This window comes from Triturus cristatus, chromosome 11 (genome assembly GCF_964204655.1).
Source record: "Triturus cristatus chromosome 11, aTriCri1.1, whole genome shotgun sequence".
Lineage (NCBI taxonomy): Eukaryota > Metazoa > Chordata > Amphibia > Caudata > Salamandridae > Triturus > Triturus cristatus.
Window position 1 is genome coordinate 122,571,289 of NC_140594.1, and position 23,688 is coordinate 122,594,976.

General features: G+C 44.5%; 1 protein-coding gene across 2 annotated transcripts in view; it reads right to left on the reverse strand.

The window, feature by feature from the left end:
- SFI1 (SFI1 centrin binding protein) overlaps positions 1-23,688 on the reverse strand; it is a 531,261-nt gene that overhangs the window by 163,749 nt on the left and 343,824 nt on the right. For both annotated transcript variants that reach the window (XM_085635878.1, XM_085635877.1), the window contains exons 23-25: positions 17,371-17,445; positions 14,498-14,572; positions 9,971-10,147 (exon numbers count right to left, since the gene is read on the reverse strand). In XM_085635878.1, coding sequence (XP_085492004.1) covers positions 9,971-10,147; positions 14,498-14,572; positions 17,371-17,445 — 327 coding nt within the window. The remainder of the gene's footprint in view (positions 1-9,970; positions 10,148-14,497; positions 14,573-17,370; positions 17,446-23,688) is intronic.

Sequence of the window (23,688 nt, forward strand, 5' to 3'; positions counted from 1 at the left end):
GTGCAAACACGCCCTATGGCGCGTTTTAAGTTGGGGAAATAATTCCCCCTCAATCCTGAGGGCCCCTGGGGACTAACTAGCCCACCAGGTGCTTCCAGTAAGCGCCACTGAGCTGTGTTGCAGAGAGGTGGTCTAGGCCGTGCCCCTTTTTACATCTCTCTGCAACGCAGCTCTGTGGCGCTTACTGGAGGTACCTAGTGGTCTAGTTGGACCCTAGGGACCCTCAGGATTCAAGGGGACTTAATCTCCCAACTTAAAATGGCCACAGGGCGTGTTTACACAGTGAGGAAGTGAGGGGACGGGGCCTGAGCTGACATGTGCAAACACGTCCTGTGGCACGTTTTGAGAGGTAGTTTTAATCCCCTGCCCTATTATATACTAGGGGCTTACAGAGGAGGTCATGCTGATCACAGGGGGACCCCAACGCATAGTGTTCCATAGTGTATGTAGGCGTTTTCACTGTATTCTGAGTGTCTTTTAACATAGCACTGGCTCTAGGACTGGTTAGTCAGACTCCGTTATCACCAGTATCCGTCCGAAAAAAGTTGAGGGTACAGGATGATTTTGCAACAAGGCTTCTTTCTGCTCTTCTGTTTGTTCTTTCTGCACGTTATCCTTCTTCCTGCACTTTTCTTCCTTTTTAGAGGATTTCTGTTGCTTCATTCTGCATTTCTTTTTTTTCTTTGTGCGTTTTTTCTTCTTTTTTCACATGTCCTATCTCTGTAGGCATAGTTAGAAATTCGCATTTAAAAAAACCTTTGAAATTCACAGAAAAAAACCATAGGTTTCAGGTACGTTATAGTTAGGAATTAGCATTTAAAATACCTTAGAAATTCACTGAAAAAACCATAGGTTTCAGGGGCGTTATAGTTGGCTGGACTTTTCACTCGTACAAAACCATTGAAATTCCCCCGTTATAGTTAGTTCAGCTAACTATAGCTCGCGCGCCCGCAATGCACTGCTGATGACGTCACATATTACATCACTCATGACATGGTCAGTGACATCACTCATGACATCACTAATGACATCTCTATTTCTAAGTTATTTTAAATGCTAATTCTAACTATAACGTACCTGAAACCTATGGTTTTTTCAGTGAATATATATGTGAATATATATATATATATATATATATATATATATTTCTGACTACTTGCATTTAACAGTGCTTATTTCTTGCAGTGGACGTCAGATGATGTGTTCTTTGTATGGGAGGGAAGAGAATGTGATTGAATTCACTTTGTGAACAAATTGAACAGTAACATTAATGTACAAGTTACTTACCTTCGGTAATGATGCATCTGGAAGAGACTATTCTAGCCGCAGATTCCTTAACGTAGAATTATCCCCAGGCGTGAGACTGGACCCGGAAAACTTTCTTTGCCCCAGCATCTCTGCGCGCGGGAAGGGGGGGGTTACATAAGCCCCACCCCTGTGTGCTGACATCAGTTTTCTTCTGAGAACTTTTCCGCGCCACAACGCGGAGCCAACACAAACAAAAAACTGTGGAGAGTAGGGGAACAGTGTGCGAAGAATCAGTGAAACAGAAAAGAGAGAGAAACGGAAGGTGAGGAACAGCACCAGGTGGAAAAGTGCGAAGCGCTAAGGTACACAAAGCCATAACGGTGAAAGCCTTAGCAGTGAAAGAGTAGAGCACCGCTCTGAAGAACCCCCTTGCAAACTAAGGCGACATCCTCCCTGGAGGCAGAAAGCATGCGAACGCCGCAATAGCAGAAGAGAGAGAGGGACTGCAATCACAATCCACAACAGGGAATGGCAACAAGCCCGGAGCAGAGTAGTAACAGCAATTCACCCCCAGACGACACCCTCAAGGAGAGCCGTATCCCCTGAAAGGAGCGAAAAGTCGGAGGTACAGGCAAAAAAAAAAAAACAACGGAGAGGACTGCAAAGGAGTCAGAAACCCCAAGCAAATAAAGGCAGAAGAAGTAAAGAAGGCCCCTACACTGGAGAAAAAAACAGAGTGAAGGGATGCAGAACCACACATGAACCAACCGACCAGGAATCCTAAGGGAAGGGGTGGAACAATCAAGCAGAACGAAGCATCCTGTCCGGGAGGAAGCGAGGCAGACACCAACAGAAGACAAGCCACCCAGAGGGAGGCGAATGCAGAAATCCAACTGAAGGTCCTCGCAGAACGGGGAGGAAGGGGGGGCCGTGAAGGAATCTGCGTCTAGAATCGTCTTTACCAGATACATCGTTACCGAAGGTAAGTAACTTGTACATCTGATAGAGACTACTAGCCGCAGATTCCTTAACGTAGAATAGATACCCTAGCCATACCCAGAGGGGACGAGGGCCTGCGAGAGAACCTCCCCAGTAGGAAGAAACACAGAGCCCCAGCAGGGGACTTGTCTCGGGAACAAGAAGGGTGGCCCAGCCCTTACCAAACAGAAGCAAGGAAGAACAAGGCGAAGGGAAGACTAGGAGACCCCAAGCCCATTCAAGGGACAACTGCCACAAACCCTCGCAGGGACAGACAGCCACAGAGGAGCACCCAGGAAGAAAAGAACCACCCCAACTCCAGGGAGAAGAGGTAGAACCGGAGGCAGAACCCGCCGTAGAAAAACACACAGCGATAGAGGACAGCGGAACAGCCATCCGCTGCAGGAAACAGACAAGGCAGGAACGGCTCCACTGCCAGGAAGCGCAAGCATAAGAAGAAAGGTACAGGTGCGCAAAGCCCCAGCAGAACAAGAGGCAGGGGCCAAGGGAACACACGAAGGGCCACGGCGGTGGAGTAGAACGAGCAGGCGTGTGCAGCCGGCAGCTGACAATACCATAGAGCAGTACACCCAGAACAAACCAGGCGCAAGCCAAGGGCAGAGGCCAGAGAAAGGTAGAACAAACCCCAAAGGATGATCGTCCTATAGAGTCACACCAACCCACAAAGAGAAGTGGGACCAGCCAGAAGAGAAAGGAGACACGGAGGACGGACCCAAGCTATCAACCAGAAAACAGGAAGCCAGGAGAAGCAGAGCCCCCCTGCAACACCAGACAGAGGACCAGGCCGAAACGCCAAACTGGAAGGCGGAAATGCCACAACACTACACCGCAGACAGCATGCCAGACTGGTCGAGCGATGTAGCGAACACTGAGAATGACAGAACCTGGAGCAGCGCAAGCTGCACCCGGGCAGACAAAAGAGACTGCAACAGCGGTATACAGTGATGCCAGGAAAGGCAGGGAACCCGAAAAAGGGCGACTATACCTTCCCAGCGCAGGACAGAGCTATGTAATAGCTACAAGTACCCCACATAGGGTATGTTACGTCCCAAGAAACAAGGGAACACCTCTAAGGGAAAAAATCCCGCAGCAGTGGACAGAACATAAAGGACCTGCAGATAGAACCACAGACGGCTTGCCAAGAAGCCAAATAAAAAACATGCAGAAAGTCCAACCTGAGGACACATACGGGTGTACCAACAACCCAAGAACCACAAAAAGACCAGCAGACAACAGTACAAAGGGGCCAATCTAAAAACCCCGAAGGCATGCCAACCTACACAGAATACACAAACGGTCCAACCGAACCACTATACCCCCAAGAAAAAAAGAGATGGGATAACGCCTCCCATAAAGCAGCAGAGGACCGACAAGCCAAGTTTACGGAGGGGGAGGAGGATGAAGCCCCGCAAGGAGCCGCTGAATGGCGGCATCCACATGGGTGTTAAACAAGAGCACCCCATCAACGGGCAGGTCAACCAGACGCTCCCTAACATTCTCAGGGAAAACGCTATCCCGCAACCAGGCATGGCGACGGAGAGCTACTGAACTCGCCATATTGAGGCAGAGAGCCTCAGAAACATCCAGAGCCGAGCGAAGAATAAACACAGCTAACTCCCGGTCATCCATCACATGGCGCCGCAGATCAGCGCAAGCACTGTCTGGAGAGGCGCAAGACAGAAGGGACTCCACGGAATCCCACAAACTGGAAGTAGCCCTGGCCAACACACAAAGCGTGTTGAGCGCTCGCAAAGCAGCGCTAGAGAAAGCGAAGATGTTACGCCCCCAGGAATCCAACCACCGGGCCTCCTGCGACGGAGGAAACACCACCAAGGGCAAGGAGGGAAAAGCAGTCTGCAGAAGAGGGCCCTGGGTAGAAGGGTGGAAAGAAAGGCAGACTGGATTGTGTGGAGCAGGACGGTGGCGGTGTAAGAGCGATTGGGGCACCGGATCCCCCGTGGCAGGACGTCCCCAGCCCCCAGAAGAGAATTATGGAGCGAAGCTTCGAATGGAAGAAGCAGCTCCCATCCACCAGAGCCCTGATGAAGAACCTCAAGCAAATGGTCGGTAGGAAATGGGGTGGTAGGGTCGCCCATGAGCAAAATGCCAGCGGACGTGTAAATGGCCCGGGCAAAGGCTGCACTCACCTCAGTAGGGCGTCGTGGGGGGGGGGGGGGGGGGGGGGGAAAGAGAGCAATTCCTCCGTGGGTGACGGCTGTAAACTAAGCCGCCCATCCCCGAGTCCAGCTAGAGGAAGAAATGGCCCGCCCCGGAATGGTGGAAGATGCACAGACGAATGGGTGACCGGAGGTGCCTCTGGTGAAGGCTGTGGTCGCGGGGACGGCGAAGAGCCCTCCCTGGAAGACGCTGGGGAAAAGGACACGACGTGGCGTCCCGTCTCCGTGGAAGAAGAGACAAAAAGTTGATGAACCTTCGGAGAGGAGGGGGCCTCTAGAGACGAGTCGACGACTCGACGACAACGCCGGCACGGCGCTGTGGAATCCGCCACAGGTGCCGGTGGAACGTCGACCAGCGCCGGAGGGGACGCCGAGACAACCTCCACCAACCTTTGCGACCTAGGAGAATGGAGCAGGGCCGGCGCCGGGTCGGTGAAAGAACGGCGCCGAAAAGGCGCCGACTCGACCTCCGACTGCGTGGAGAGACGAGAGGGACCAGGGGACACGCCCCGGCCCCTAGCCAGCACCTGCGGCGCCACCAGGGCCAACAGCTGTCAGCGCCTGAGCAGCGTCACTCGGTCTCTAGCAAGGCCGTCGCCTGCCCAGAAGACCGAGGAGGACTCGGGGATGAGCCGCGAGTCTCGGCGACCTCTTGCAACACCACAGGAACCCCCTTGGGGTTTGCGGCGAGGCAGAGACGCCATGGGTCGAAGAAGGAACCCCGTAGGGCCACACCCCGACGACACCACACATCCAGAACCTGAAGCCGAACTCTCCGGCGCCGGGGCCAGAGCTGCCGGCGACGCCGTGGAAGGCCTCGCACATGGCAAAGGATCTGCGGGTGTCCCAGGAAGAGGAGGAGGAGGAGGGGCCACGAAAGCCTGCAAAGCCGCAGCATAGGCCTCCATTTGGATCCTGGTTGCCCCGACGCCAGGAAACAGCAGGTAGGATGGCGACGAATGAGGCCGCATGTCTCTCGGAGAACCGCGCCCTCCGCAGAGCGGGGATCAGGCCTCGGGGACAAGCTTAAAGACTTATCGACGGGCAAGCGACGCCCTAGGGGCCTCGGCGACGGGCGATGTCGGAGTCTGAAATGGCAATTCTTGGACCCTTCCGCAGGGGACAGACGAGGAGACGACACCGATCTGGACAAGCGTGCCGAAAAGAGTTTCATCCGGCGCTCCCGCCGGGACTTAGGCTTCAGATGCTGGCAAGCGTCGCAGTCCGTGGAATCATGGTGCTCATCATGGTGCTCGTCCAAACACCACATGCAAATAGGATGAGGGTCCGTCGTCAACATCTGACGTGCGCAAGACGAGCACGTCTTGAAGCCTGAAGGCACTTGCACACTGTTCTACCACGCAAAGCGTGTAAAGAAGGCCTGAAAACAGGTCAGGGACACGATCCGGATCCGCGTTGCATTCGGAAAAGAAGGAAACTGATGTCAGCGTGCAGGGGTGGGGCTATGTAACCTCGCTGACGTCATGCCCGCGGACGACGCCAGGGCGGAGTCGCGTGGTACCGCTCCCCCACCCCCCCGGCGCGCGCAGAGATGCTGGAGCAAAGAAAGCTTTCCGGGTCCAGTCTCACGCCTGGGGATAATTCTACATTAAGGAATCTGCGGCTAGTAGTCTCTATCAGATTTGAAGTTTACAATGCAACTTAGCCTAGACACCATTGGTTTTTTGGACATCAGTTTGACAGTAAGTGAGGGGAAACTATCCACAGATCTCCACAGAAAGCAGACTGCAGGCAATTCGATCCTCCACGCTGCCAGTTGCCATCCACCTAATTTCCGATGGAGCATCCCCTATGGGGAACTCCTCAGATCAAAACGGAACTGCAGCTCTGAAACGTCCTATGAAAAAACTAACAATGAAATGCTGAAGAGATTCAAAGACAGATGGTATTCTACCAGAATGTTACCTAGAGGGGTAACCAAAGCAGACACCATCAACCGTAATGAGGCTGTTTTTCAACCACCCAAACCGAAAAGCGGGCCGGGACATTTGACAAACCGATACGATTCATAACCATCTACAATACACAGGCAGCTGACCGTAGACAGGTTTTGAGGAAGAGGTGGAATATTCTCACACAAGATCCTATGCTAGGAAAGAAACTATGGGGAACACCATCAGTTACATACAAAAAGAACCTATCCCTTAAGGACATGCTGGTCAACAGCCATTTAAAGTCTCGCAAGAGAAATTGGCTGGAGCAGGGCGGTGGTTTTCACAAATGCAAGGCTTGTAGTCACAGTGAGAATGTCAGGGAAGTGACACTACAGAGAGCTACGAAACAATGGAAGACCCCCAGAATGATCAACTGTGGGACTGATTTTGTGGTGTATGTGATAACATGCCCAAGTGATAAGTGGTACATTGGGTCAACAACCTTCTTGTTCGAAAAACGGATTTTAGAGCACTGGGGAGCCATAACCAACCGATACTTCAGCCATAGCACAGCTAAACATTTCAATGAAGCCCATAATAGCAACTAGACGAAGGGGAAATACTTTGGCTTAGACACAGTACCCAAACACCCGAGAGGAGGTAACCGTGTTCAGGCTTTAATCAGACTTGAATGTTGATTTATTTTGCAGGCTGGCAGAATGTTCCCCACAGGGTTGAATAATGACAAAGAGTTACACTCACATTTATAGATTATTCATGTCCTCCCAAGGCCCAACTCCATAGTTCTTATGAGTTTTGTTTTTATATATTAATGTTATGTTTGCAATATTTTTACTGTTCCCTATCTTAAATCCTCTATACATTGATACATCTCCATACCGGTCTAGCAATAGTTCATTTAATGTTTTCATATGCTATTGGTGTATGTTTCCTAGCTCCCGTTGTGTAGGAATTATCAGGAATCAAGACATATAGACGCTGTTCCATTTTTGCCATTCACTAGATACCCCATGTTAATTGCCTCTCATTTTGTTTTGACAGAGCATTCTTGGCGCAACAGATCAACTTGGAGAGTAGCCACCGTTAAATTGTTAAGAGCACTGGAGATTGTAGGACGTTCTTCTGAACAGTCATCTCTCCTTTAACGCGGTTAATATAAGACAGTAGATTTCAGTTTCAGCCACTACAGTCACTTTGAATTATTCTGAGTCTGGGCATAAATATGAGTAGGCTGTATTAGAACAAACTCCTTCCTCGCAACTCCATTGAGCAATACCTGCACAGCCTATTATCAGATCAAGGGGTACTATACCTACAATGCATTTCACTCTTCGATACTTCCCGGACAACGATGAGCGTATGTTGATTTTTATCTCGAGCACTAATCTCAATGATTCATTCACACAGGATATAAAAGACACCAATTGTTAGGGTATTTTGCTCAGATTTTTCGTCTAGACTGATTGTGGAGCTTAGGAATTTTGATTCTGTATCTTTATTGCACGATGATCAACATGTGATTCCTTATCTTGGGGGAATCATTTCAGTGTTTTCAAAATGAATTTGTGTAATATATTTATCTGTATTCCAATTTAACCTGTGTGTATTAACAGTAAATTGGTGATTTAACATAGAAATACCTTCATGTTTAATTGTGTTAACTCCTGGAACGGCACACGTCTTGGTTATATTCTATTTTTGTCTAATAGTATTTTTTCTATTGTTGTTAGCACACTGTTTTGTGCCTGACGCCGTCTCTATTTATAATTCCTGAACTCAGAATGTGGTTGGTCATCTGACCAAGACCCCGAGAGAGGTTGAAACACGTCTTTAGTGCCATTACAATCAAAATTTGCATCCTTACAACCAGAGTGATATATATATATATATATATATATATATATAATCTACTGGCGGTTGCCAGTAGATAGTTATAGTTACAACCTAGTTTCCATATGAAATCTCAAAATTCTATTTTGAATAACTTTGGCGCTGGTTGACGAATCCTCGCGAAATTTTCAAAACTAATGGGGCGCTCCGTTCAGCTCCTACCCTGAAAGTCTCGGGGTGATTCGTCTAGTGGGGGCCGAGAAAAAGGGGGGGTCCCAAAACACGTTTTCCCCATGCATTTTTCCATAGGACCTTTAGACACAGCTACAGCCCGAACGGCTGAACAGAATTACTTGAAATTTGGCAGAGAGGTAGCCATAAGGTCAAGGAAGTGCCTTTTGCAGGTTTGGTGTAAATCTGTTCAGTATTTCCTGAGAAAATAGCATTTAAAAGCATATCAATATCTATACGCGCGCACCGTGCGCGCACCCTGCTGTGCGCGAGCGCAATTCTGATTGGTTGTTAGATGTCGGTAAACATTCGAATCGGTCGAAACCAGGAAGTGTCGGCTGCCATTTTGTCTTTCGCAGTCTGAGGGGGTGAAAAACAAAGGTGGAGAACGTGAAAAGGGGGCAGAGTGGACAGTTCCTGACCCCCTAGCCTTGGTCAGGGGGTCACAGAAGGAACCCCAAGGGAGAAAAAAACAATTAAAAAAAAAAAAAAAATCGCGAGGTGCGCGCACCCTGCAAACCGTGTGCACGGTGAAAAACCTGAAAAAAAAAAAAATAATAAAAACATAACTTAGCATTTAAAAAACCGTACAAATTCACTGAAAAAACCATAGGTTTCACACACGTTATAGTTACGAATTAGCATTTAAAAAAGCTTGCAAATTCACTTAAAAAACCATAGGTTTCACACGTTATAGTTAGCTGGACATTTCACTCGTAAAAAACCAATGAAATTCCCCCGTTATAGTAACTGCAGGCAACTATAACTCACGCGACCGCAATCCTCTGCTGATGACGTCAGATATTACATCACTGATGACATATGTGTCTTTCTGAAAAATAAATATTTGTAATATATGTATAGCTAAAGATTAATGGAAGAAGACATGGGTAAATAAGTGTCTAAATACAGGGATGTAATATCTGACGTCATCAGCAGAGGATTGCGGTCGCGTGAGTTATAGTTGCCTGCAGTAACTATAACGGGGGAATTTTATTGGTTTTTTACGAGTGAAATGTCCAGCTAACTAGAACATGTGTGAAACCTATGGTTTTTTTAAGTGATATATATATATATATATATATACACACAAAAAAGAAGCGGAGAACTCTGGGTAGTTCTCAAGTTTAGGTGGAAAGCAGCTCTAGTATAGAGCACTCTCAACACCAGTGAGACTCTAAATTTGCTGACCTCAAATGTCTGCTTTTCTATCAAAGTCTTTAAGCGTAGGATTAGCACAGTGCCATATACGCCAAGATAGAAAGGGACAAAGTCTTTTACCATTTCCACAGCATAGTCTTGAAGCATAGAATTAGCACAGTGCTATTCATGCCGAGCTGTAAAATGGCCTAAGCCTTTTACCACTCCAGGCACAGTAGGACAGCTCTGGATTGGTAAAATACCATCCAAGCCAACCTGAAATGAATAAAAGCAACCCCTGACACGTGTTTCGCTCTCATAAGAGCTCTTCAGAGAGGTATAGCTTTGTCCAGACACAAGGGAGCACCCAGTATAAGTCAAAAGAATACCACTTCAGGCAGAGTGACGCAGCTGATATATGATTCTCACCTGCACTTGATGTTGAGTTCTTAGCTGCCCACGGAATTGCCTCATGCCTGACACATATTGTAGGATGCTTCTGACTCCAGTCTGCAAAAGATCACTGCGGTATCGCTCCACAGCCTGAGCAATGCGTGCCTTCTTCCGACGCTGTTCCATAACAAAGTGCACCCAACCATCAAATACCTGCCAAAAGACAACCTTGTAAGTGAGGATAACCCTCATCAATGAATCAATACAGTTAGAGACCCCAAAACACAAATACCTATAAACACAACTAGAAAAAGGAAATTCACTGGCTTCACTTTTTAATACATTTTGGAGTCTGCCTAGGGTTTTGTATGGCATCCTAGTCATATTATTTCCCTTCTTTCAATTTGCTATTAAAAGAAGGATCATCTCTTCTAGCTTCAGGTCTAAACTCACAGCTAGCCCTGAAATCAACGTGCAGGCAGGAAGACTCTTCTAGCTCTAGCACCTAAAAAAACTGAGATTTTTGGTCAAGGCACTCAAACTGTCTTTATACAAAGGTGTTGTCTCTCAATCTTTTAAAACAGACAATCATCACAGGCTTATTGAAAAAGTGCTGGCTAGACTCTATTCTGCGTAGCAAAGTCTGGCCGACTGTGCAATTGTGCTGGATCAAGGAAAAAGCAATAAATGTACACCTGTTGGCTTATTTGGAGGACTACAACGTACTGGCTGTCCATCAGTTAGGTTTTCACTCCAGGAATGGGACAGAAAGAGGTGGAGATATGGGGTAATCTACTTGCCACCGTAGACCTGGAAAGCTTTCCCCTGTTGGTCATGTTTGATTCATCAGTACCTTCTGACACTGTTGCCCATTCACTCTTGCTGGAAGCACTGAACTTGATGAAGCTGAAATTCAAACAGACACCATGGAACTGCTGGTCGATTAATTTTCCTGCAGGTTCTGCTGGAGCTCTGGAGGATAAGTTTCTCAAAGTTTCCATACTTTCTTCTAATGCCCAAAGAACGACAATAGTACACTTCTAAGGCACCCTTGCGTCAGGGTAGGGCAATTACAGTCCCTCAGGGTGTCAGGGAGTGGTCAAAATCAAAGTCCAATTGCGCCTGCTCAGCTGGGGATTACCAGGAAAAGGCCTCTTGCAGCCCATTGTGTCCATGTACAGGGAGTCAGCCACACAGTCCTTGGAGCCCACTTCTATGTCCTTGGTACATGAGGGAGCAGGTTCAGTCTTTCAGGGCTCCTCATAGGTCACCGACAGCAGGTACAGTCCCCTTCTGATCTATGGAAAGTGTTTTGAGGCGGTGCCTTGGGGGTACCACGTTTATGCCTTGCAATAGCTAGTGGGTGGTGAATCTGGAGTACTCTCTAAACAAATAAATAAAAAATAAATAAGAACAACAAGAGAGCGAGGAAAAGAAAAACTTGTCCTCTTCCCCAACACAATATGGTCAAACAAAATGGACAAGTTTCATGACTTGAAGCAAACTTTTTTCGCTGTCATTGTGGGAAACAAATTAGAAAGGAGAGCTGAACAAGCGGAACCGAGCGCCGTCCTAGGTACTACGGACCTGTTCTCCCTTCAAACTGCAAGCGGAGATTCATACGGCGTTCTAACTCCAGAGGATTCACTACCTCTCTACTCATGTAACCTCGAACGAAGTTACTGTGAGTATTTCATCACTACACTCACAGCACACTTTAGGGTGTGTGCTGATAATTACACTTGGCCTATATATATTTTTTACGGCCATTCACCAAAATTATTTTTAACTACAATTTCGATTGGTCCTGACGAAAGCCTCTAGAACTATATCGAAGGCTGAAACTAGTTGACCTTAGTTTCTAGGGATATAAGGAAAATAACATTCCTAACGATATCCCCTTCTCTCTTTTTACACTAGTCCTGGGACCCTTAAAATTAAAGTTTTTTCAAAAGGGCATTTCCCTGAGACTTTTTTAACTCTTATATCACTTCACATAGCACTTCACTCACTGCTCATAACCCTGCTCCGCTGTATCTCAGGCGTTGTAGCACAACTGGATTGTGCTAGACAATCCAGTTGGGCCCCGATGATGAAGCATGCCACCTACTAGGTAGGTGGGTGAGGGGTTTCCTACACAGCAGTTGTGCTCTCTCTCCTTTCTAATTTGTTTCCCACAATGACAGCGAAAAAAGTTTGCTTCAAGTCATGAAACTTGTCCATTTTGTTTGACCGTACTCTCTAAACAATCAGGTAACATTTCCCAGAGGCAACACTGTCCATTTTTTCAGCATTTCTTATTTGCGTTATTGCAAACAATCTAACAGGGCCCTTCGCTCTAAATATTCACGATAAGCAAATTCTTCTCCCCTTGGGCAAAGCCTATGAGACCAACCAGAGGTGTGGCCAGTGTAATGAGAAGTCCCCTCCTCTGTGGTCACTCAAAACCAGTTCTGGGGTAGTTTTCATTCTGCTGGGTTTGGTGCCAGACTAATTTGAGGGACAAAAGATGGGCCATTCCCTAGTGTTCTGTAATATAAGAGGGAAGAACCCTTTAAATTAAATTCCTAGGTCTACCACAACTGGGGTTCTTGCGAGGGGAAGACAACACCTCCCGACTCCAAGGCTATTGTCCCTGCCCTCGAAGCAGTTTCCACACCTTTTTTTACACAAATTCAGGGCAAGGACAGGCTGGGTATTTGCTAGAGAGCTTAGGCAAATTATTTTCCAGCAGATTCAGGCAGGGTAAAGGTAGCTTTCTAAAAGTTGCATCCACATATATTTAATAAAAAAAGAGAGTTTACTATTAGATTGGTGTTTCTCAAATATGTCTGTAGCTGGTAATGTGAACAGTTATAGACTAAACTATATAATCTATACTTCTACTTTGTCACTGGCCAGACTGTAACTGGCACACGGGAAATGTCGTTTTAAGCCTAGCTACTGGGGGAACATGTCATTTATAATATCACACATGTTCCACACTTAAATATATTGGGCAGCAAGGTGTGCTTGGTGAATTATTTAATATTTAAAATCATGTATTCCTACTTGTCAAAACTGTGATTTTGACAGGCCTGGACAGCAGGGTTCAAGCTGCTGCTGCTGGGAGGCTACACATTGTAGGCCATGTTTTCACTGCCACTGTAGTGTATGGCACAAAAGGTGCTGCAGTCCACTAGTAACTTTCCATGTTATGTGTATATTTATACACCATGGACCATGGCCTTCTACGAACTTTAAATGTGCCAATCAAGTTTTAAGCCAATTTCAACAAGTTTTAAAGCGCCAGACCACATAAATTGGGTGCTGGGTATCAGTGTCCCAAGGTTAGAGTTCAAGATTACCAATAGGTGAGTACCAAAAAAATATAAAACTGAGGATGACCACTACAAAGGGGTCATTTTGCAACATAGCTGTAGGGTCCATCTGATTTTTTTTGGAAAGGAGGTAATGCTTGTGGCCACAGCACCTTTACTCATGCTCTACTCATTTTCCTACAACCTACCTTATTAGGAATATTGACTGAGCAGTTGGATACAGTAAGAAATCGGGGTATCATCCAGGATGGCATAGGACTTTTTTTCATCATACTAAGTGATCAATAGCTGCTGGGTCAAACTCAACTAACTGCGCAGTGTTCTACAAGACGCTGATCACCTAGCACAGATGATCATAGTCCTACCCCAACACATTGATCATTACATACTCCTGCTCAAGGATAGTTCATTATCTGTCAATGCCAAATCTGTAAAGATTGGAGCAGCAAGAGGATAATTGTCTATTTATTGGTTAGATTTTTTAAAAGTTGTAATATCTCGGTAGACAAGAGGCAACACCTTTGTAAAATATGTAGAATGGCTTACGATAATGAGAGAGGTGCCACTATCAATACATAAATGTGTGCATGCTTACTCTTGTATTCCTATTGTACGGAAACACCTACTTTAATCAAGGTATTTTCTTTTTAAACTGTGCAGTATTCTTCACTTTCTACCAGTTGATTCCCATCATTTGGTGGTCAAGGCCCTGAACCATTCCAAACTTGCTCACAGAAACACCCTGTAGGGATGCCTCCTAAAGCACCAGTCAATTGGGGTTATCTTTGGTCTTCAGAATAGGACAGACTCTTTTTGAAGGTAGCCCTGTCACTGGTTGCCAGTCGGAAAAGCTATCTAACTCGTAACATCACCAAGTACTGCCCAAGCCGTCCACTCTGTTGTGTGATCTCTCTATGCTGACCATTCCCAGAACCAACTCCATGTCCTGAGGAGGACGATGATTTTCAATCTGAAAATGACCCTCACTCAAGGTTTTCTCCCTGAAGTGTGCAAACTAAATAATTAGAATAAATGATTAAAGGCGTCTGTGAAAAAGAGGATACACTCTCGAAGACATTGAACACTGATAGATATATGAAGAGCAGATACATTACAACAAATATCAAAGTTCCCGACACTGAACAGCAGAGACGTTCATCTGCCACAAAAACTACTCAGTGCACACCCCATCATATAGGAATGACATTGTGTAATTTCAAGCACAATAGTAAGTCTGTCTTACCTTGCCCTGGAGTGACAAGGACCAGTGCCAGAGAGCACGCACTGTTAGCTTCCTCTCACACTGTTTTTCCAAAACCTGCAAGAAAAAATAAAACCATCCTCAAACCTCAAACATATGTCCGTCCCCCTTATTAATGAATGACAGCACACTATGCCACCCAGAAGAATGAGGTCTGCTAAGGTACTTCATAGGCATGTAACGCCATGCGCAATTCTGATACGGAGACCCACAACATAATGCCCATGGACCTAAATCTTAAAGTAGATGCCACAATGGCAGGAATGTGCCACACATAGTTCTGGCAATGCATACCAAACATTCTTTGCAGGGCATGTTGGCCTAGAGACTTTTGAAGGCCTCTCTGTCTATCTAGCTTTTACTGATAATAATTAACTGGTCTGTATTTTGAGGAAATATCTTCGGCTGTTGGTCCTGGTTCCACAAGAGTTCTGATGGACTATATTATTTCTCTCTTTTTTCCTTTTCAAATTATCATGTGTCAAATACCTGAACATAATTATACTTTATTATAATGTTTGGGAGTTTATGCTTACGTACTCTCAAGGTCTATAGGAACCTTGATAATTATCGCTGACCGGTTTAGTGGTTTGTAAAGGTTATACTATAGAGTTTTAAATAATATTTTCCAAAAGATTTATGATTTTTACCAACATTAGCAAAAAAATGATATTTTCAATATGTTTAATGGCTTTGTTGTGTTATCTTAGTGAATATAGTACAGCTTTCATGTGGCCGGCAAGGAGATGGTGCATGTGGGAAATCAGGGCTACAACTGCAATTGAAATTAATCTAGGACATGCAATTGCAGTGCTTGTTCGGAGGGGTGGGGGCACACGGTATGCATATTTTACTACGCTTGGTAAGAGCCAAGTCTGTCTGGAATGCAGATAGATGACACAGAGGACTGCAACCAATAGTGCTGCAGGCGAGGGCCTGATGAAGTCACTGTGATCTCTGGGGCGGTTGACCCTTTGACAGTTGTTGTTGCATAGAGGGTTTTCAACTGGAGCTGCAAGTGACTCGATGGGGAATTATATACGTGCCCTGGAGATGCAACAGCATTTTTGCAGCTTTGTCCCTTGTGGTCATCTTGCTGGGATGCTGACTCGCAGATGCAAGTCGAGCTGGAGATGCTGGGGCTGCCAGCCGACCATATTAAGTAACACTAGCAAACTCACATTGGCCTCATGCCTGCAATGTGCTTCAACGAGCGGGCTGTTCACTTCTTTGGATCTATCTGTGCACTGAAGCAGCTATGGCTTCGGTCCGACCTAGCTGTGCAAAGTACATTACAGCAGTATGGACATACTGGATCTAAGGCTCTAGTGTTACACAGCACATTCTAAGCATGAAGAGCAGTCTATCTCCATCTCAGCAGGGTTTATAAACATAGATCCTCACCACAGTCTTAGATACATAGTCCTTAAAAGGAAGACAACCAATGTTTCCATCTCTGATCCTCTCCTTTTGATATACCAGTGTGCAGAGCTACTTCAAGTAAAGAAAACATTCTGAAAGGGTCAGCTAATTTTTTGTCATAGGGTCTTTTGGCTAAGTCCAAAGCACATTTAAATTCAATGTTAGTCTCAAACATGGAAGGAGCATTTCCTTTTCTGTTCCACAGCGACCATTGCTCCATGAAACTGTCACCTTCCTCTTCTGGGTTCCAAGTATACAGCTGTTGTGCACAGCACAAAGCACCAGAGACAGGGAGGTAGCCCATACCTTCATGCAAAGGATGTGCCTTGAATTCAGAAATCAGTCACTCTTCAAGTGTTGTACCTTCAGCTGCTGGAACTGGTTCAGTTTCAACCAAGTTGAATAAATGGTCCTTCCCCAGAATGATGATTCAAAGACAGGCAGTGTACTTGACTTAAAGAATTCCTAAGGGAGAGTGGACCTCATGGGAACTGGTAGGAAGAGAGCAGACTGCAACTCTAGCTACCACTAATCATATGGATCAGCCACAACTTTGGAAAAACATGCACATAGGTGGTGACCCTCAACATGGATTCCCTTGTTTACATGTAATCCAGCATGCACATGCTCATTACACATATAATCAAGAGAGTTGAGGGGATCAGTAATGATCTACTAAACAGATTTGCTAGGGTGCACGAGCAGGGTAAATGTATGCACCCCCCTACTATCCATGGCTCATTCATATGGACATTAGTAACACACATTCAAAGAAGTACCACTGTGGTCAGACTGGTCAGATCCCAAAAAGCCAAAGCCACCAAAGGTGAAAAAAATAAGCTTTAATAATGTAGGTTACTAGTCAGGAGAGTCTAGACGCAGGTCTCTTGTTTCACAATATCAACCCTCCCTACTACCAATATAATTTCTCAAGTGTTGAGCCCATTTCATTAAGAAACAGAGGTGGACTATCTCTTTTAATCGATCGGTTTATTCATAAAACATTGTGTTTACTCTTAATTAATAAATAAACATGGAAATAGCTATACAAATACAGACTCACACATAAGCATTATATTAGGTGTACAGATAAAATCATTGCAAACCTCTAAATTAATTAGTATCCTAAGTTGGGAAATCAATTTTAAAATACATGCTTAGAAGTACCAAGATTTTCTCAATTAAAAGGGGAAAATCCAGAGTAATGTAAGATATCCAAGTACAGCGTTGCCAAGGCACCCAAGCTATTTTGGTAAGAACAACGTATGCAGAGGCCTGCCCTGCTGTACATAAATTGAGACATCAACACAACACCATCATATTAACTCATCAATCTACACTCAGTTACCAAACCCTCCATACACAACTAAACCAAAACATCTCTCTCCACTTCGTATTTGAACACCATCATGTATGAGTTAAGTTTCATGTACCTGTTTCTTCCACCAACAGAAGGATGACCGGCTAATTCTTTGGGCCGTTAGCCACTGGCCACGGCTCTGCAGCAGCTGTAATAAGAACAACATAATTATCCATCTTTTGAATCCAACCGATTTGTTTGAATATGGGCACTAGGCCGAGTGCCACTGCTCTGCGTATATTGAAGACTAGCACTCAGAAGGCAATAGTGACAACAAACAAAATGATGCGACGGAACAGATCAAACAGATGTTTCTTTCATAACATGAAGGATACCATAAATTACTCCTTCACAAACAATTACTTATATGTTGAAATAAATCATCCATTAATTATACCATTGTTCGGACACAGTTTCGCTCGATAAATCTCTTTTTATCCACATATCAAGACGATTTCAAATATTCATCTCATACAAAATTGAATAAGCAACAATCCATTATTCAAAAGAACAAAAAAACATACAACACAAAGGACATTTAGTCACTTCCTTATTCCCCTACAACAAATATATATATATAATGGATGCAACCATTATTATCATAGGCATTCCATAGCATTAGAGTCGCCCCATGGGACAGTACTGGGGAGAGGGAAACGGTATTTGCCCCCAATCTAATTTATTGGTACTGTCTCTCTCTTGGTTTGAAAAAAGGGTTTAAATTCTTCCGGGGCTCTTAATACAAAACAATAGTCGACGCGTTTCAGCCCAACTCGCTTGGGGGCCTCATCAGGACTAGGGTCTATAAGGATATATCTCCTGGCACAATATCTAAAATATAAACACAAACACATATTACAATATGTACACCTATCTATATATGTACAACAATTATATACAAAATTTAAATGATATGTAGAACCTCTCTGAGGGTGGCAGTATAAGGCAGTTCACAATACACACCAATTGTGAAGGTCACTTAATAAATAGAAAGAAACTACCACCGAAAAAGGGGGGGGGAGGGGATGTGATGACACCCGTGTAGTAAAAAGTCAACTTTACCAGGAAAGATACTAAACAACCAGAATTAGGCCAGCCAAACACACGTGTGTAATCACCAGATACATAAAAACGCCGTTGACAAAGTACATAAAAGTTACCAGAATCCGCAGCAATTCCTAAAGTCAATAGTGATCGCTCTGGCAAAGTTTTTAGGCTGGGTGTGGAGAATTCATTACAAGATTGGTAGCAAGTAGACTGCGACAATGTTTAGTTTAGACACTGTCTTCTACTTAGCCCTCCCGTCCGGCTATCAATTATATCCCTTAACCAGTTATGGAATCCACCAGTATTGTATTCAATCTGAGCTGCTAATAAGTTGAATTGTTTTTTAAACAAATCTTTAATGCATAAAGCGGTTACAAGTTTTTTTTAATTATATAAATGGTTTGTCTTTTATCATGTTTTATCACTTTGCTATGTACTGTCTCTGTTGAGCACGGATTTTTATGTATGCACTTCTTGATGTTGTTAATTATTTATGGTCTTTTATGATTAACTTGGTCGAAATAAAGACTTAATGAAATGAAATGAATCCTTCATACCTCAGACTGCAGGTGCGTGCAAATAAAATGGCAGAAAATACCATCAGGCAAGTCATATTCACCTTTACTCAATTTTCCGATCTACTGCAGAATCTACTCTGACTTCCTCAACTATCATTGATTTTAGTGCATCACAAGCTTGGAGCATTGAGTTTTTCTTCAACACCCACTAATGTCATATCATTCATTCACACAACATGTGCACGATAAGGGTTCAAATTGTTCTTTTTTTTTTTTAATAGCTGCCACACCATTTCCTCCATTACCAGGCAGTGCTGGCACATCAAACATTCGAAAAACATTGTAGAGTGAAAGTATTCAGATATTTGCCACCAAGAACTGCTCCAGAATGTGATGTAAGTGGAAAATTAAACAATGGGTCTGAATTGAATATCACCTGACCAGAATGAGTCACATCATTAGGAGTGAGACAGACCAAGGCCATAGAATTAAATGTAGAATCTGGTCATATATGAAATATTAAAACCAGATGTGTTAGTTTTCAAGTACAGTATCGCTCGCCATATTCAAACTACAACCTCATTAGTTAAACCCCATACTGTGGATAGAAATTAGAAAATTGACTCCAGCATGTGTAAAGGCAGTACATGAGGCTGTCATACAGACAGACCAGCTGGCACCCCTTCCATATTTATCATTTTGTATTTTCATTGTAGTTTGTATGTCTATTCAGAGCGTCAGCTGCGATAACAGCAAACTCCCACAATGTGCCTGTGCCTGAGCAGTGGCCCAACAAATGTATTTTTTTGTTTTCTAGATACTACAAGGGCCAAAACCAAGTCTGGTCAAAATCAAGTAAGTTTGTAAACTCACTCATCCACCCCAACAAATATAACAAGTACACAGTCGGCTGGAACACACTCCCAGCTGAATGGATATGGATATAGATATATATATATATATATATATATATATATATATATAATCTACTGGCGGTCGCCAGTAGATAGTTATAGTTAGGACCGTGTTTCCATAGGAAATCCGCAACATTCTATTTGGAATAACTTTGGCGCCGGTTGACGAATCCTCGCGAAATTTTCAAAATAGGTGGGGCGCTCCGCTCCGCTCCTACCCTGAAAGTTTCGGGGGGATTCGTCAAGTGGGGGCTGAGAAAAAAGGGGGTCCCAAAACACGTTTTCCCCATGCAATTTTCCATAGGGACCTTCAGTCCAAGGTACAGCCCAAACGGCTGAACAGAATTACTTGAAATTTGGCAGAGAGGTAGTCCTCAGGTCAAGGAAGTGCCTTTTGCATATATGGAGTCAATCTGTTCAGTAGTTCCTGAGAAAATCAAAAGTAAAATCATATATATATATGTGGGCGGAGCCTGACCACACATCTCATCCTGAGATCTGATTGGCTGTCAGCACTTCATCCAAGAAGTGTTGCCAGCCATCTTGGGACCAATATACATGATAGCACCTCATTAAAAAGCATTGCAGTTAATAGAAGGTTTTAAGACTTTAGTTACATTATAAATCATTTGTTGATGGTACCATACTCATTTTAGGAATTGTGGTATGTTCTAAGGTGATTTCACCATGTGAAAAAGTCTTCTGCTGGGATATCATGATTGAGAGAAAAATATTTTCCCATGCTTTTCCCACAGAGGTTTGGAAGGTGATCTATAAGCTAAACTGAGAGCTTATTTTCTGTAAATTCACATTATCTTTCTCAGTCATGTGAGAATGAAGTCTGACATTCTCAGTAAAACATGTACATCCAACAAGGGCAGAGACTGTCAGTTGATTCCTTTGTGTTCTACTGCAGCTTCCCAGAGTGTTCCATAGAACAACTAGAGCGCTAACAGTCCTACTAATGATAAACGTATGGCACACCTGAAGCCATCTTGCTTGGATTAAAGTGGTAACTCTTAAAACATTTAATTTAAAAAGGAACAAAATGAGGGGGTTCATTTTTCCATAAAAAGTATGATTAGTGCTGCAGAAAGAAAAATTAGGGCACATTTTGAGTGACTTCTCAAATCCTCTTCTATTTCATTAAAAAATTCTGACATGCAGACTGAAACATGCACTTTCAATACCAGCAGCAGTTTTCCCTGGTGAGCAGTAGCTTTACTACAGTGATCTAATGAGCAAAAAGAGTGCTAACATTCTGAATGTATGGCAAATGTGTGACACATCTGAATGCCTTCTTCACGGAATCAAAGTAAAAAACTGAAAGTATTTCCTACTGAGGAGACTGCAGTAAATGAGGAAATTAGGAAACTTCATAACAAATAAGTCTCCCAAGATGGCCACCAGAGACAAAAGAGCCCAAATGTAGCCCAAATATCACCCAGATGTAGCCCAAGTATAGCCCAATGACAGAATGTCCCAGAGTGTTCTTAAAAACAACTAGAGCGCTTACTGTCTTCATTATGACAAAAGTATGGCACACCTGAAGCCATCTTGATTGGAATAAACTGGTAACACTTAAAACATTTAATTTAAAAAGGAACACAATGAGGGTTTCATTTTGCCATAGAAATTATGATTAATGCTGAAGAAAGAAAATGAGGGCACATTCTGAGTGACTTCTCAAATCCTCTTCTATTTCATTAAAAAATTCTGACATGCAGACTGAAACATGCACTTTTAACCCCTTCAGTGCCCATGACGAGATGGTCTCGTCATGGGCCGCGGTTGGGCTGTGCCCATGACGAGACCATCTCGTCATGAACTCCGCCCGCTAATAGAAAGCCCGGCACAGGGCGGGGAAAGGGCGTGGCACACAAGGGGTTAATACCAGGAGCAGACTTCCATGGTGAACAGTAGTTTTACTACAGTGATCTAATGAGCAACTAGAGTGCTAACATTCATAATTTATGGCAAATGTGCGACATATCTGAATACCTTCATGATGGAATCAAATTAAAAAACTGAAAGCATTTCCTACTGAGCAGACTGCAGTACATGAGGAAATTAGGAAACTTCATAACAAATAAATCTCCCAAGATGGCCACCGGAGACAAAAGAGCCCAAATGTAGCCCAAAATCACCCAGATGTAGCCCATATATAGCCCAATGACAGAAGTGTGCAAAACACTTATTATTTTGTGTTTTTGCAGTGTTATATAGTGCAGACTTGTCAGGTATTGGAGTGCTTTACATGAGCATTGGTTACATCACACAAGAACAAATTCATTTTGGTTGTAGACATGGGGAGACTAAGTGATTTGACCAGAATCACAGAATGTCGAGCTGAAGCAGAAACTCCAACCTGGTTCCCCAGTTGCAAAGTCTGCAGTTCTGGAAGTAACACCACATCCTCTCCCCTAAGTGCAACATTTAATCAAGTGGTCAACTGGATAAAAAAACATAAAGATAACAAATAATTTAAAAGTGCTTTGTCGCTATTTGAAAACTCAGAAAATATGTCCTTATTTTAGTCTTTTAGAGCACTAACCATAATTTTGATGCCAATAAGACCCTCTCATATATGTAATTTCTAAAGGAAATGCTCTAGGTATTACAGTTTTGATTACATCAAGATGACGTCAGGCGTTCCACACTTTTGTAATAAATATAAAATGTTAGCAATCTAGTTGTTCATTAGGATACTGTTGAGAGGCAGAGGCCAGGGGCACGGACTCTGAAAATTGAAGGCAGGTAGGAGGGTGCAAAGGCAACAATTTAACCACACTGAGCAGGCAGGAAGGGCAGTGGCAGCACAACAGACTATGGAGGGCAGTGGAAAGGGGGGCAGGGGCAACAAACCAACAATACAGGACTTGCAAGAGAGGCTGTGGCAATGTAATAGACCATTGTGGGCAGAAGGAAGAGGCAATGGTAGTACAACCATACATGCCAACAGACCCGATTCAGCCAGGAAACTTCCAATGTTTTTAAGCTCAAATGGGCTTTATTTGATCTGTCTCCTGTCTACAATCTCCTCTTTTTCAATGTAACTCAAACGGGAAAATCAATACCCCAGTTTATTTTCAAAATCTCCCTCTTACCAAGTTCAAAATGTTCGCAAGTATGGTACATTGGATCATGGAAGGAAATGGGGTAGGGACATGGACTTGGATAACAGAGGACAGGAGGGACATGGAGAGGTGCACCAAACTGACCCTGCAGGGCAGGCATCAGGGTTTGCAGCAGCACAATCCACCACACAGGGCATGCGGGACGGGAGTGCAGCACAACAATCCATAGAAAGCAAGAGGGAGGGGACAGGACCATGCACATGGACAACAGAGAATAGAGTGGCAAGAGGCAATGGTAGCTAGCTGACCATAATGGACAGACAGGAGAGAAAGCTGCAGCATAACAGACCATAAAGGGCAGGAGGGATGGATCAGGGGCATTACAATGGAACAGACAAACCAGGAGGGAGGGAGTAGGGGTCTGCACATGTAAACAGAGGGCTGGGGGCAAGGGGGCAGGGCAGGAGCAGCAAGATAGCCATGGATGTCAGGCAGGATGGGCACTAGAAGCAAGACACACCATGAAGAGCAACAGTGAGACTGTGATGGCATACACAGACCATTGAGGGAAGGTGGGAGGGGGTCAGGGGCAGCTAACTGACCACACAGGGAAGGTGGGAGGGGCCTTGGCAGCACAGAAGACCATGCATGGCAAGTGGGAGGGTTAGTGGCAGCACAATGGCTATGATGGGCAAGAAGGAGGGTGCAGGGGCATGCACAAAGGACGATGGAGGATAGAAGGGAGGGTCAGGACCTGTGCACAGACAAGAAAGTTCAGGGGAAGGGGCCTCACAACAGACCGCACGGGGCAGGCAGGAGGAGCAGTTGCAGCGCA